This window comes from Rhinoderma darwinii, chromosome 5, assembly GCF_050947455.1.
Source record: "Rhinoderma darwinii isolate aRhiDar2 chromosome 5, aRhiDar2.hap1, whole genome shotgun sequence".
Classification (NCBI taxonomy): domain Eukaryota; kingdom Metazoa; phylum Chordata; class Amphibia; order Anura; family Rhinodermatidae; genus Rhinoderma; species Rhinoderma darwinii.
This window is the reverse complement of record NC_134691.1, coordinates 341,834,818-341,848,393: the sequence shown is the minus strand read 5'-3', so window position 1 is coordinate 341,848,393 and position 13,576 is coordinate 341,834,818. Positions and strand designations below refer to the sequence as shown.

The 13,576-nt window shown below is 46.1% G+C and overlaps 1 protein-coding gene across 1 annotated transcript in view; it reads left to right on the top strand.

Moving 5' to 3' along the window:
* Positions 1 to 3,946, top strand: part of LOC142652630 (uncharacterized) — a 12,537-nt gene extending 8,591 nt beyond the window's left edge. The window contains exons 2-6 of the mRNA XM_075828286.1: positions 16 to 114; positions 416 to 583; positions 1,929 to 2,072; positions 2,481 to 2,621; positions 2,968 to 3,946. Of these exons, the coding sequence (XP_075684401.1) occupies positions 16 to 114; positions 416 to 583; positions 1,929 to 2,072; positions 2,481 to 2,609 (540 nt within the window). The 3' untranslated portion in view covers positions 2,610 to 2,621; positions 2,968 to 3,946. The remainder of the gene's footprint in view (positions 1 to 15; positions 115 to 415; positions 584 to 1,928; positions 2,073 to 2,480; positions 2,622 to 2,967) is intronic.
* Positions 3,947 to 13,576: the final 9,630 nt, after the last annotated feature.

The following is a 13,576-nucleotide window of genomic DNA, read 5'->3' as shown; positions in this document are numbered from 1 at the left end:
TAATATCTCCTGTAGGTCGCTGGGGAGGTCGACACGGTCTCACCGCCACCGCAAACACCCGGCACCGGAGAGTATCGCTGCATCGGCTGCTGCAAAGTCAAAGTGACAATCCCAGTAAGTAACAGAGGGAAGGAAATCCATCAATTAGAGAGTATAACCGTGTCATATTGCAATAAAGATGTTGCAGCGCATTGTGGGAGATGTAGTGTTTTCCACATCAGACATTATGGTGTAAACGCTGAACAGCAGAGCAACGAAGGTGCAGCGCTGAGGTCCTGCAGCCTGAGAACTAACAGCAACACTGTGTTGAATTGTGAATGCAGCTCTGGATGTGACTGGAGTATAAAACATACTCTAAACTATTTTCACATGAGCAGCTGATTTTAGTTTTGCTTCTTGTTCTCTTTGTGTTCAGGGTAAATCGGCCTCCGCTCCAAAAATCTCCAACAGGTTGAGCGGCATTCATTTCCCATCAGAGGGATTCAGAGATCTGGGAACGGAACCAAACGCCATCAATGACCGCTGCCTCGGCTGCTGCGATGACGGAGTGACCCTCGGCCTCCGAGTGACCACCGTCACCAAGGTCAGCACATTTTCCTATATATTTTGTGTTTCCACTCTTCACCATTTTAGAGATCTCTGCTTGTTGTCAGTGAATAAGAATATTCTCATCCTAGCCCAGTTCTTCTTACAAAGCTGCAGTTTGTTACAGTGTATCAGTGTAGACATTACCCTGTGAAGAGTTGGGGCAAAACTTATTGTTGGATCAATGCTCTGCGGAGATGTAATGATCTGCAGAGAGGGTCCCGATTAATATTCCATATTGGGTTATTTGATGAGGTTCATGGAGGTTGTAGGGAATTTGGCGTAATGTTCTGCAGGAGATTTTAGAGGAATTTTGACCAGAATAATGTTCTGCAGAGAGGTTGTAGAGTGATAATCTGCAGAATGTTCTACATCGAGGTTCTAAATGACAGGATCTTACAGAATGCTCTGCTTTGGAGTGATGCTCTGCAGGGATAATCTGCTGTAATGTTCCGGGATTTTGGAGTAAAGTTATAAAGTTCTAGAATGATGTTCTGGGAGGAATGTTCTGCAGGAGGATCCAGAATAGAGGAGTGCAGGGAAGTTCTGGAGCAATGATCTGCAGAGCTGTGATGGATGAATCTCTGACCTCGGTTTCCATCTCTTTCTTGTCTGGAGCCGGGGGTGCTGCTCTCCCCGGAGAACGCTGCTTCTGTGGTTTCCTGCGCCAGGACGGCGGTCATGTACGTCTGTCATCTGGTCATGCAGCGCGGTTTACACAGGAGGAGGCGGTTGTGATGTGACCACATGATAGGGATATCCCTCCGGATGATGGGTGCAGTCAGTCCTTGGAGTAGATCCCGGCCCTATTCCTGCTCTTACTATCATCACTGATATGTAGGTAAGGGCTGTAGATGCCTTTACTTTAGAGACCAGTGGGGGGCGCTGCTCACAAACCTCCTCCAATCTTACATGATTGATTTTAAAGGTCTTTTAAAGGTGATTTTAATTTGGAGTGCAGCACCATCTAGTGGACAGTTCAGGTTATGACAGGGACTATATTACAGGCAAAAACAGAGAAGCAGCGCATGAGTTCACACAGAGTTTTTTGGAAAGTTTTTTGGCGCGGAAACCGCTCTGCAAAGCGCGCCAAAAAATTGCTGAAAATGTCTCCCATTGATTTCAATGGGAGGCGGGTTTTTCCCGCAAGCGGTAAAACTGGCTCACGGGAGCAAGAAGGGACATCAATGGGAGGCAGAGAAAGCGTATTTCGCGGCGTTTCGGCGTGCAGGCAGAGGAAAATCTGCCTCAAACTTCCAAACGTAATTTTGAGGCAGATTTTCCACCTGCAAAAAACTCAGTGTGAGCCCAATACGGAAATTTGTGATTTTCTCTCCTGATAGAGCGGAACCACAGGCGGGTCAGGAAAAGGGGTGACGGCGGGCAACCAAAGGCCACGGCAACAAGAGAGAGGGTATGAGCCACCCTGTACCCCACCCAAGTGCCGCCCTGACTGGAGGTACGAGGCTTCCAGCTCCAGTGAAGAGGTGAGTGCTAATAATCTCCAGTGATACTGTGTATCTAATCCTATCATGTGTGATACTGACTGCTGAGCTGTGTATCTAATCCTATCATGTGTGATACTGTCTGCTGAGCTGTGTATCTAATCCTATCATGTGTGATACTGTCTGCTGAGCTGTGTATCTAATCCTATCATGTGTGATACTTTCTGCTGAGCTGTATCTAATCCTATCATGTGTGATACTGACTGCTGAGCTGTGTATCTAATCCTATCATGTGTGATACTGACTGTATCTAATCCTATCATGTGTGATACTGACTGTATCTAATCCTATCATGTGTGATACTGTCTGCTGAGCTGTGTATCTAATCCCATCATGTGTGATACGGTCGGTTAGTACTGGTGTATCTAAGCTTTAATTTTCTCCCTCCAGATGCCTGTGATCAGACGTCAGAGACTTCACCCCGCACTTTTCAGGACGGGAACGCTGTGCCGCCATCGTGGCTGTAGATCTGCTTTGGGAGCCGGTCAGGATAGTTCCAGCTCCAGCGAGGAGGACTGAGCAGCGTGTAAGGTTAGAGATCTCAGCCGTGACGCTGCTCACACAATACAGAAGGCATTAAAAATTCAGCACTGTTGTTAGTTATATCCCGTCCGCTACTGGGAAAGCTGGGTGACAACCAATATGGCCACCGTTCCAGCACCCAGGCGTTGTCACCCAGATTCCTATATAGTTATGCAGAACCAAGCAAAGCTGCCATTCAGTGTTGTGGGAAAGCTGGGTGAGCATGTTGCTTACATTTACAGAAGGTTTTTGAATGTCGGCGTTGGGCTCATTATGGGGCCCTCAGGGGCCACCTGCACGGATATTTTTGCAGAAGCTTCATATTGAGAAGTTTTGTGTCTTCCTCTCCCTACAGACCTGACCGCGAGGAGGAGGAGGAGGGTCCGGCGAGGAGGGACCGGCTGACTGGAGGGGAATCTCCCGCACATTAGGGGGTCGATGATCTTATTTAAATGTTACAATTATTGATACAAATTATCGTCTCTGTAGTAATATGTTATGCAGCAACAATCCCATACTCGTCCTATAGATTGTAAGCTCTGCGGCTCGGCACCCCTGTGTCTCACTGTTTGTTATTGTGAAATTCTGTTTATTACTTTGACTTTCTGTATCGTGACGCTCCACCTTTATTATTACTCAGTCTGTGCCGTGTAGAACTACTCATTTGTCACCTGGAAACCATCAGTAAGTAGGCTAGTTGCTGCTGACAGATCCTAGTATAGCATGACGCAGGACACAAGGCTCAGTGACACATGAACATCCAAGTATACAAAACTGATACATCGATAGGTTATTCACGGCTTAATGAGCCGGGATACAGGGATATTATCGGGTTAAGCGCTCATTCACACGGTGGAATTTCCAAGCGGATTCTGACACGGATTCCACGCTGAAAATATGCATTGGAATCTACGTGAATTACGCCTCCCGCTGTCAATGGCAGATCCGTGACAATCTTTCTGTGAAAAAAAAGGGCCAAGTCCTGACGTGAAACCGCGTCGTGCCGCTACGTGTGGATTTGTGTCACTTGAAACTGCAAAGAGACAAATAATAAACGTAGTAGATCTACTGCATAAACAGATGTCAGCCTGCTTGTTGATGGTTTCCATGAAAGAAAAAAAAATAAGATTTTTGCTTCAACACAAAAAAAAAGTAGTAAAACGACCGGGAACAAATTCCTGAGACGCTGGAGATCCGGAATTACAGAGCGAAGCCTGATCCGAGGTGGAGCGCGGCGCCTAGAATAATATAATCACAGCAGCCGCGTTGTCATTGGACGGTCACAGGATCCCTGATAATCATCTGCCTGATGCACAATAAATAACGATATATAATGACTTGTTATTTCTTGACTGAGGCCGGACACCGACCGCCTACCATGTCCTGAACAGCAGCCGATACAATGTGGACAGTGACCGACGATCTGCTCTGCTATACACAACGCCGAGGAGGACGGGCGCCAAGGAGGACGGGCGCCAAGGAGGACGGGCGCCAAGGAGGACGGGCGCCAAGGAGGACGCTCTGCTGAGACCACTGCCCGCTAATAGCCAGAGCAGGAAACCACTGGCGTCTGCGCATGACACGGATAATGAGGTCAGCGGGCGATGTGTAATGCTGAACTTTACCTGCAGCAGCGAGATGTCAAACTAATGGTGACCCCCTCCCCCCAATAACTTTATACAGGGAAACCTCCACAATGCCACCCCTCTGAGAAGACCCCCACATCCACACAGGACAGCCCCTCTAAAGTTACAAAATAAATGTGCAAAAGGCCCCAGGACCAGATGGGTTACACCCTAGAGTTCTTAAGGAGCTTAGTTCAGTTATTTCTGTCGCCCTCTTCATAATATTCAGAGATTCTCCAGTGACTGGTATAAGGGACTGGCGCAGGGCAAATGTGGGGCCTGTTTTCAAAAAGGGCTTTAGGTCTTCCCTGGGTAATTATAGGCTAGTAAGCTTAAAGGGTAACAAAATATTCAACAAACTTCTTATATGTCATAGTGACATGCCAGAAGTTTTGATTGATGGGGGTCCGAGCGCTGAGACCCCTGCCACTCGCTAAAAGGAAGCGGGAGAAGTGATCGAGTGATCGCTCAGCCGCTCCATGTCTGTTCGGCTTTCTCCAGTCCAGGATCCTGTACTCCGAAACATTGATTTTCAGAAAATGCCGAACAGACACGGAGCGGCTCACATGATCACTTCTCCCGCTTCGTTTTAGCGATTAGTGGGGGTCTCAGTGCTCGGACCCCCCACCAATCAAAACTTCTGACATGTCAGAAGTTTTTCAAACATTTTGTTACCCTTTGAGGTCTATAGGATTAGAACGTTTGTAATTGGAGTGAGAATTGTCTCCAGGACGTATCCAGAGAGTTGTGGTCAATGATTCCGCTCTGAATGGTCCCCGGTTAGAAGTGGTGACCCCCGGGGTTCAGTGCTGGGACCACTATTATTCACCTTATTTATTACGGATATAGAGGGTGGGAGTAGTAGTGCCGCTTCTGTACAGATAATAAGCTATGTAGTAATGTTCAGTCTATGGAGGATAAATCACAAGCTGATCTGGACAGAGTGTTTGGGCATTTACTTGGTGAATGAGGTTTAATGTAAATAAATGTAAAGTTCTGCATCTGGGAGTAATAATCTGCAGCATTATATGTCCTAGGGGGAGCTACACTGGGAGTAATAATCTGCAGAATCATATGTCCTAGAGGAGCTACACTGGGAGTAATAATCTGCAGAATCATATGTCCTAGAGGAGCTACACTGGGAGTAATAATCTGCAGCATCATATGTCCTAGAGGAGCTACACTGGGAGTAATAATCTGCAGCATCATATATCCTAGGGGGAGCTACACTGGGAGTAATAATCTGCAGCATCATATGTCCTAGAGGAGCTACACTGGGAGTAATAATCTGTAGCATCATATGTCCTAGAGGAACTACACTGGGAGTAATAATCTGCAGAATCATATGTCCTAGAGGAGCTACACTGGGGGTAATAATCTGTAGCATCATATGTCCTAGAGGAGCTACACTGGGAGTAATAATCTGCAGGATCATATGACCTAGAGGGAGCTACACTGGGAGTAATAATCTGCAGCATCATATGTCCTAGGAGGAGCTACACTGGGAGTAATAATCTGCAGCATCATATGTCCTAGAGGAGCTACACTGGGAGTAATAATCTGCAGCATCATATGTCCTAGAGGAGCTACACTGGGAGTAATAATCTGCAGCATCATATGTCCTAGGGGGAGCTACACTGGGAGTAATAATCTGCAGCATCATATGTCCTAGAGGAGCTACACTGGGAGTAATAATCTGCAGAATCATATGTCCTAGAGGAGCTACACTGGGGGTAATAATCTGCAGACATCATATGTCCTAGGGGGAGCTACACTGGGAGTAATAATCTGCAGCATCATATGTCCTAGGGGGAGCTACACTGGGAGTAATAATCTGCAGCATCATATGTCCTAGAGGAGCTACACTGGGAGTAATAATCTGTAGCATCATATGTCCTAGAGGAGCTACACTGGGAGTAATAATCTGCAGCATCATATGTCCTAGAGGAGCTACACTGGGGGTAATAATCTGCAGACATCATATGTCCTAGGGGGAGCTCCATTGGGAGTAATAATCTGCAGCATCATATGTCCTAGGGGGAGCTACACTGGGAGTAATAATCTGCAGCATCATATGTCCTAGAGGAGCTACACTGGGAGTAATAATCTGTAGCATCATGTCCTAGAGGAGCTACACTGGGAGTAATAATCTGCAGGATCATATGACCTAGAGGGAGCTACACTGGGAGTAATAATCTGCAGAATCATATGTCCTAGAGGAGCTACACTGGAAGTAATAATCTGCAGCATCATATGTCCTAGAGGAGCTACACTGGGAGTAATAATCTGTAGCATCATATGTCCTAGGGGGAGCTACACTGGGAGTAATAATCTGCAGCATCATATGTCCTAGGGGGAGCTACACTGGGTGTAATAATCTGCAGCATCATATATCCTAGAGGAGCTACACAGGGAGTAATAATCTGTAGCATCATATGTCCTAGAGGAGCTACACTGGGAGTAATAATCTGCAGGATCATATGTCCTAGAGGGAGCTACACTGGGAGTAATAATCTGCAGCATCATATGTCCTAGAGGAGCTACACTGGGAGTAATAATCTGCAGGATCATATGTCCTAGAGGGAGCTACACTGGGAGTAATAATCTGCAGCATCATGTGTCCTAGAGGAGCTACACTGGGAGTAATAATCTGCAGCATCATATGTCCTAGAGGAGCTACACTGGGAGTAATAATCTGCAGCATCATATGTCCTAGAGGAGCTACACTGGGAGTAATAATCTGCAGCATCATATGTCCTAGAGGAGCTACACTGGGAGTAATAATCTGCAGAATCATATGTCCTAGAGGAGCTACACTGGAAGTAATAATCTGCAGCATCATATGTCCTAGAGGAGCTACACTGGGAGTAATAATCTGCAGCATCATATGTCCTAGGGGGAGCTACACTGGGAGTAATAATCTGCAGCATCATATGTCCTAGGGGGAGCTACACTGGGTGTAATAATCTGCAGCATCATATATCCTAGAGGAGCTACACAGGGAGTAATAATCTGTAGCATCATATGTCCTAGAGGAGCTACACTGGGAGTAATAATCTGCAGGATCATATGTCCTAGAGGAAGCTACACTGGGAGTAATAATCTGCAGCATCATATGTCCTAGAGGAGCTACACTGGGGGTAATAATCTGCAGACATCATATGTCCTAGGGGGAGCTACACTGGGAGTAATAATCTGCAGCATCATATGTCCTAGAGGAGCTACACTGGGGGTAATAATCTGCAGCATCATATGTCCTAGGGGGAGCTACACTGGGAGTAATAATCTGCAGCATCATATGTCCTAGGGGGAGCTATACTGGGGGTAATAATCTGTAGCATCATATGTCCTAGGGGGAGCTATACTGGGGGTAATAATCTGTAGCATCATATGTCCTAGAGGAGCTATGCTGGGAGTAATAATCTGCAGCATCATATGTCCTAGGGGGGGCTACACTGGGAGTAATAATCTGCAGGCATCATATGTCCTAGGGGGAGCTACACTGGGAGTAATAATCTGTAGCATCATATGTCCTAGAGGAGCTATACTGGGAGTAATAATCTGCAGCATCACATGTCCTAGAGGAGCTACACTGGGAGTAATAATCTGCAGCATCATATGTCCTAGAGGAGCTACACTGGGAGTAATAATCTGTAGCATCATATGTCCTAGGGGGAGCTACACTGGGAGTAATAATCTGTAGCATCATATGTCCTAGAGGAGCTATACTGGGAGTAATAATCTGCAGCATCATATGTCCTAGGGGGAGCTACACTGGGAGTAATAATCTGCAGCATCATATGTCCTAGGGGGAGCTACACTGGGAGTAATAACCTGCAGGCGTCATATGTCCTAGGGGGAGCTACACTGGGAGTAATAATCTGCAGAATCATATGTCCTAGAGGAGCTACACTGGGAGTAATAATCTGCAGCATCATATGTCCTAGAGGAGCTACACTGGGAGTAATAATCTGCAGCATCATATGTCCTAGGGTGAGCTACACTGGGAGTAATAATCTGCAGCATCATATGCCCTAGGGGGAGCTACACTGGGTGTAATAATCTGCAGCATCATATATCCTAGAGGAGCTACACTGGGGTAATAATCTGTAGCATCATATGTCCTAGAGGAGCTACACTGGAGGTAATAATCTGCAGACATCATATGTCCTAGGGGGAGCTACACTGGGAGTAATAATCTGCAGCATCATATGTCCTAGAGGAGCTACACTGGAGGTAATAATCTGCAGACATCATATGTCCTAGGGGGAGCTACACTGGGAGTAATAATCTGCAGCATCATATGTCCTAGAGGAGCTACACTGGGGGTAATAATCTGCAGCATCATATGTCCTAGGGGGAGCTACACTGGGAGTAATAATCTGCAGCATCATATATCCTAGGGGGAGCTATACTGGGGGTAATAATCTGTAGCATCATATGTCCTGGGGGAGCTATACTGGGGGTAATAATCTGCAGGATCATATGTCCTAGGGGGAGCTACACTGGGAGTAATAATCTGCAGCATCATATGTCCTAGGGGGGGCTACACTGGGAGTAATAATCTGCAGGCATCATATGTTCTAGGGGGAGCTACACTGGGAGTAATAATCTGCAGCATCACATGTCCTAGAGGAGCTACACTGGGAGTAATAATCTGCAGCATCATATGTCCTAGAGGGAGCTATACTGGGAGTAATAACCTGCAGCATCATATGTCCTAGGGGGAGCTACACTGGGAGTAATAATCTGCAGCATCATATGTCCTAGGGGGAGCTACACTGGGAGTAATAATCTGTAGCATCATATGTCCTAGAGGAGCTATACTGGGAGTAATAATCTGCAGCATCACATGTCCTAGAGGAGCTACACTGGGAGTAATAATCTGCAGCATCATATGTCCTAGAGGGAGCTATACTGGGAGTAATAACCTGCTGCATCATATGTCCTAGGGGGAGCTACACTGGGAGTAATAATCTGCAGGCATCATATGTCCTAGGGGGAGCTATACTGGGAGTAATAATCTGCAGCATCATATGTATTAGGGGGAGCTACACTGGGAGTAATAATCTGCAGCATCATCATATGTCCTAGGGGGCGCTACACTGGGAGTAATAATCTGCAGCATCATATGTCCTAGAGGACCTATACTGGGAGTAATAATCTGCAGCATCATATGTCCTAGAGGACCTATACTGGGAGTAATAATCTGCAGCATCATATGTCCTAAGGGGAGCTACACTGGGAGTAATAACCTGCAGCATCATATGTCCTAGGGGGAGCTACACTGGGAGTAATAATCTGCAGAATCATATATCCTAGAGGACCTATACTGGGAGTAATAATCTGCAGCATCATATGTATTAGGGGGAGCTACACTGGGAGTAATAATCTGCAGCATCATATATCCTAGAGGACCTATACTGGGAGCAATAATCTGCAGCATCATATGTATTAGGGGGAGCTACACTGGGAGTAATAATCTGCAGCATCATATATCCTAGAGGACCTATACTGGGAGTAATAATCTGCAGCATCATATGTCCTAGAGGACCTATACTGGGAGTAATAATCTGCAGCATCATATGTCCTAGAGGACCTATACTGGGAGTAATAATCTGCAGCATCATATGTCCTAGGGGGAGCTACACTGGGAGTAAGAACCTGCAGCATCATATGTCCTAGGGGGAGCTACACTGGGAGTAATAATCTGCAGAATCATATGTCCTAGGGGTAGCTATGCTGGGAGCAATAATCTGCAGGATCATATGTCCTAGGGGTAGCTATGCTGGGAGTAATAATCTGCAGGATCATATGTCCTAGAGGGAGCTACACTGGGAGTAATAATCTGCAGAATCATATTTCCTAGGGGGAGCTATACTGGTAGTAATAATCTGCAGGATCATATGTCCTAGGTGGAGCTATACTGGGAGTAATAATCTGCAGAATCATATGTCCTAGAGGAGCTACACTGGGAGTAATAATCTGCAGAATCATATGTCCTAGGGGGAGCTATACTGGGAGTAATAATCTGCAGCATCATATGTCCTAGGGGGAGCTACACTGGGAGTAATAATCTGCAGCATCATATGTCCTAGGGGGAGCTACACTGGGAGTAATAACCTGCAGGCGTCATATGTCCTAGGGGGAGCTACACTGGGAGTAATAATCTGCAGAATCATATGTCCTAGAGGAGCTACACTGGGAGTAATAATCTGCAGCATCATATGTCCTAGAGGAGCTACACTGGGAGTAATAATCTGCAGCATCATATGTCCTAGGGGGAGCTACACTGGGAGTAATAATCTGCAGAATCATATGTCCTAGGGGACCTATACTGGGAGTAATAATCTGCAGCATCATATGTCCTAGGGGGAGCTACACTGGGAGTAAGAACCTGCAGCATCATATGTCCTAGGGGGAGCTACACTGGGAGTAATAATCTGCAGAATCATATGTCCTAGGGGTAGCTATGCTGGGAGCAATAATCTGCAGGATCATATGTCCTAGGGGTAGCTATGCTGGGAGTAATAATCTGCAGGATCATATGTCCTAGAGGGAGCTACACTGGGAGTAATAATCTGCAGAATCATATTTCCTAGGGGGAGCTATACTGGTAGTAATAATCTGCAGGATCATATGTCCTAGGTGGAGCTATACTGGGAGTAATAATCTGCAGAATCATATGTCCTAGAGGAGCTACACTGGGAGTAATAATCTGCAGAATCATATGTCCTAGGGGGAGCTATACTGGGAGTAATAATCTGCAGCATCATATGTCCTAGGGGGAGCTACACTGGGAGTAATAATCTGCAGCATCATATGTCCTAGGGGGAGCTACACTGGGAGTAATAACCTGCAGGCGTCATATGTCCTAGGGGGAGCTACACTGGGAGTAATAATCTGCAGAATCATATGTCCTAGAGGAGCTACACTGGGAGTAATAATCTGCAGCATCATATGTCCTAGAGGAGCTACACTGGGAGTAATAATCTGCAGCATCATATGTCCTAGGGTGAGCTACACTGGGAGTAATAATCTGCAGCATCATATGACCTAGGGGGAGCTACACTGGGTAAAATAATCTGCAGCATCATATATCCTAGAGGAGCTACACTGGGGTAATAATCTGTAGCATCATATGTCCTAGAGGGGAGCTGGGAGTAATAATCTGCAGAATCATATTTCCTAGGGGGAGCTATACTGGGAGTAATAATCTGCAGGATCATATGTCCTAGGTGGAGCTATACTGGGAGTAATAATCTGCAGAATCATATGTCCTAGAGGAGCTACACTGGGAGTAATAATCTGCAGAATCATATGTCCTAGGGGGAGCTACACTGGGGGTAATAATCTGCAGCATCATATGTCCTAGGGGTAGCTACACTGGGAGTAATAATCTGCAGCATCATATGTCCTAGGGGGAGCTACACTGGGGGAGTCACTTGTGGAGAAGGATCTGGGTGTAATGATCTGCAGCATCATATGTCCTAGGGAGAGCTACACTGGGAGTAATAATCTGCAGCATCATATGTCCTAGTGGGAGCAACACTGGGAGTAATAATCTGCAGCATCATATGTTCTAGGGGGAGCTACACTGGGAGTAATAATCTGCAGCATCACATGTCCTAGGGGGAGCTACACTGGGAGTAATAATCTGCAGCATCATATGTCCTAGGGGGAGCTATACTGGGGTAATAATCTGTAGCATCATATGTCCTAGAGGAGCTATGCTGGGAGTAATAATCTGCAGCATCATATGTCCTAGAGGAACTACACAGGGAGTAATAATCTGCAGCATCATATGTCCTAGAGGAGCTACACTGGGAGTAATAATCTACAGACATCATATGTCCTAGGGGGAGCTACACTGGGAGTAATAATCTGCAGACATCATATGTCCTAGGGGGAGCTACACTGGGAGTAATAATCTGCAGCATCATATGTCCTAGAGGAGCTACACTGGGGGTAATAATCTGCAGCATCATATGTCCTAGGGGGAGCTACACTGGGAGTAATAATCTGCAGCATCATATGTCCTAGGGGGAGCTATACTGGGGTAATAATCTGTAGCATCATATGTCCTAGAGGAGCTATGCTGGGAGTAATAATCTGCAGCATCATATGTCCTAGGGGGGCTACACTGGGAGTAATAATCTGCAGCATCATATGTCCTAGGGGGAGCTACACTGGGAGTAATAACCTGCAGCATCATATGTCCTAGGGGGAGCTACACTGGGAGTAATAATCTGCAGAATCATATGTCCTAGGGGTAGCTATGCTGGGAGCAATAATCTGCAGGATCATATGTCCTAGGGGTAGCTATGCTGGGAGTAATAATCTGCAGGATCATATGTCCTAGAGGGAGCTACACTGGGAGTAATAATCTGCAGAATCATATGTCCTAGGGGTAGCTATGCTGGGAGCAATAATCTGCAGCATCATATGTCCTAGAAGAGCTACACTGGGAGTAATAATCTGCAGCATCATATGTCCTAGGGGGAGCTACACTGGGAGTAATAATCTGCAGCATCATATGTCCTAGGGGAGCTACACTGGGAGTAATAATCTGCAGCATCATATGTCCTAGAGGAGCTACACTGGGAGTAATAATCTGCAGGATCATATGTCCTAGAGGAGCTACACTGGGAGTAATAATCTGCAGGATCATATGTCCTAGGGGGAGCTATACTGGGAGTAATAATCTGTAGCATCATATGTCCTAGAGGGAGCTACACTGGGAGTAATAATCTGCAGCATCATATGTCCTAGAGGGAGCTACACTGGGAGTAATAATCTGCAGCATCATATGTCCTAGGGGTAGCTATACTGGGAGTAATTATCTGCAGCATCATATGCCCTAGGGGGGGGATACACTGGGAGTAATAATCTGCAGCATCATATGTCCTAGGGGGGGGCTACACTGGGAGTAATAATCTGCAGGATCATATGTCCTAGGGGGAGCTATACTGGGAGTAATAATCTGCAGCATCATATGTCCTAGGGGGAGCTACACTGGGAGTAATAATCGGCAGAATCATATGTCCTAGGGGTAGCTATACTGGGAGTAATAATCTGCAGGATCATATGTCCTAGGTGGAGCTATACTGGGAGTAATAATCTGCAGCATCATATGTCCTAGAGGAGCTACACTGGGAGTAATAATCTGCAGCATCATATGTCCTAGAGGAGCTACACTGGTAGTAATAATCTGTAGCATCATATGTCCTAGGGGGAGCTACACTGGGAGTAATAATCTGTAGCATCATATGTCCTAGAGGAGCTATACTGGTGTTCGGGTACTAATCAGTCTCAACCGGCAGGGATAATACGCTGAGT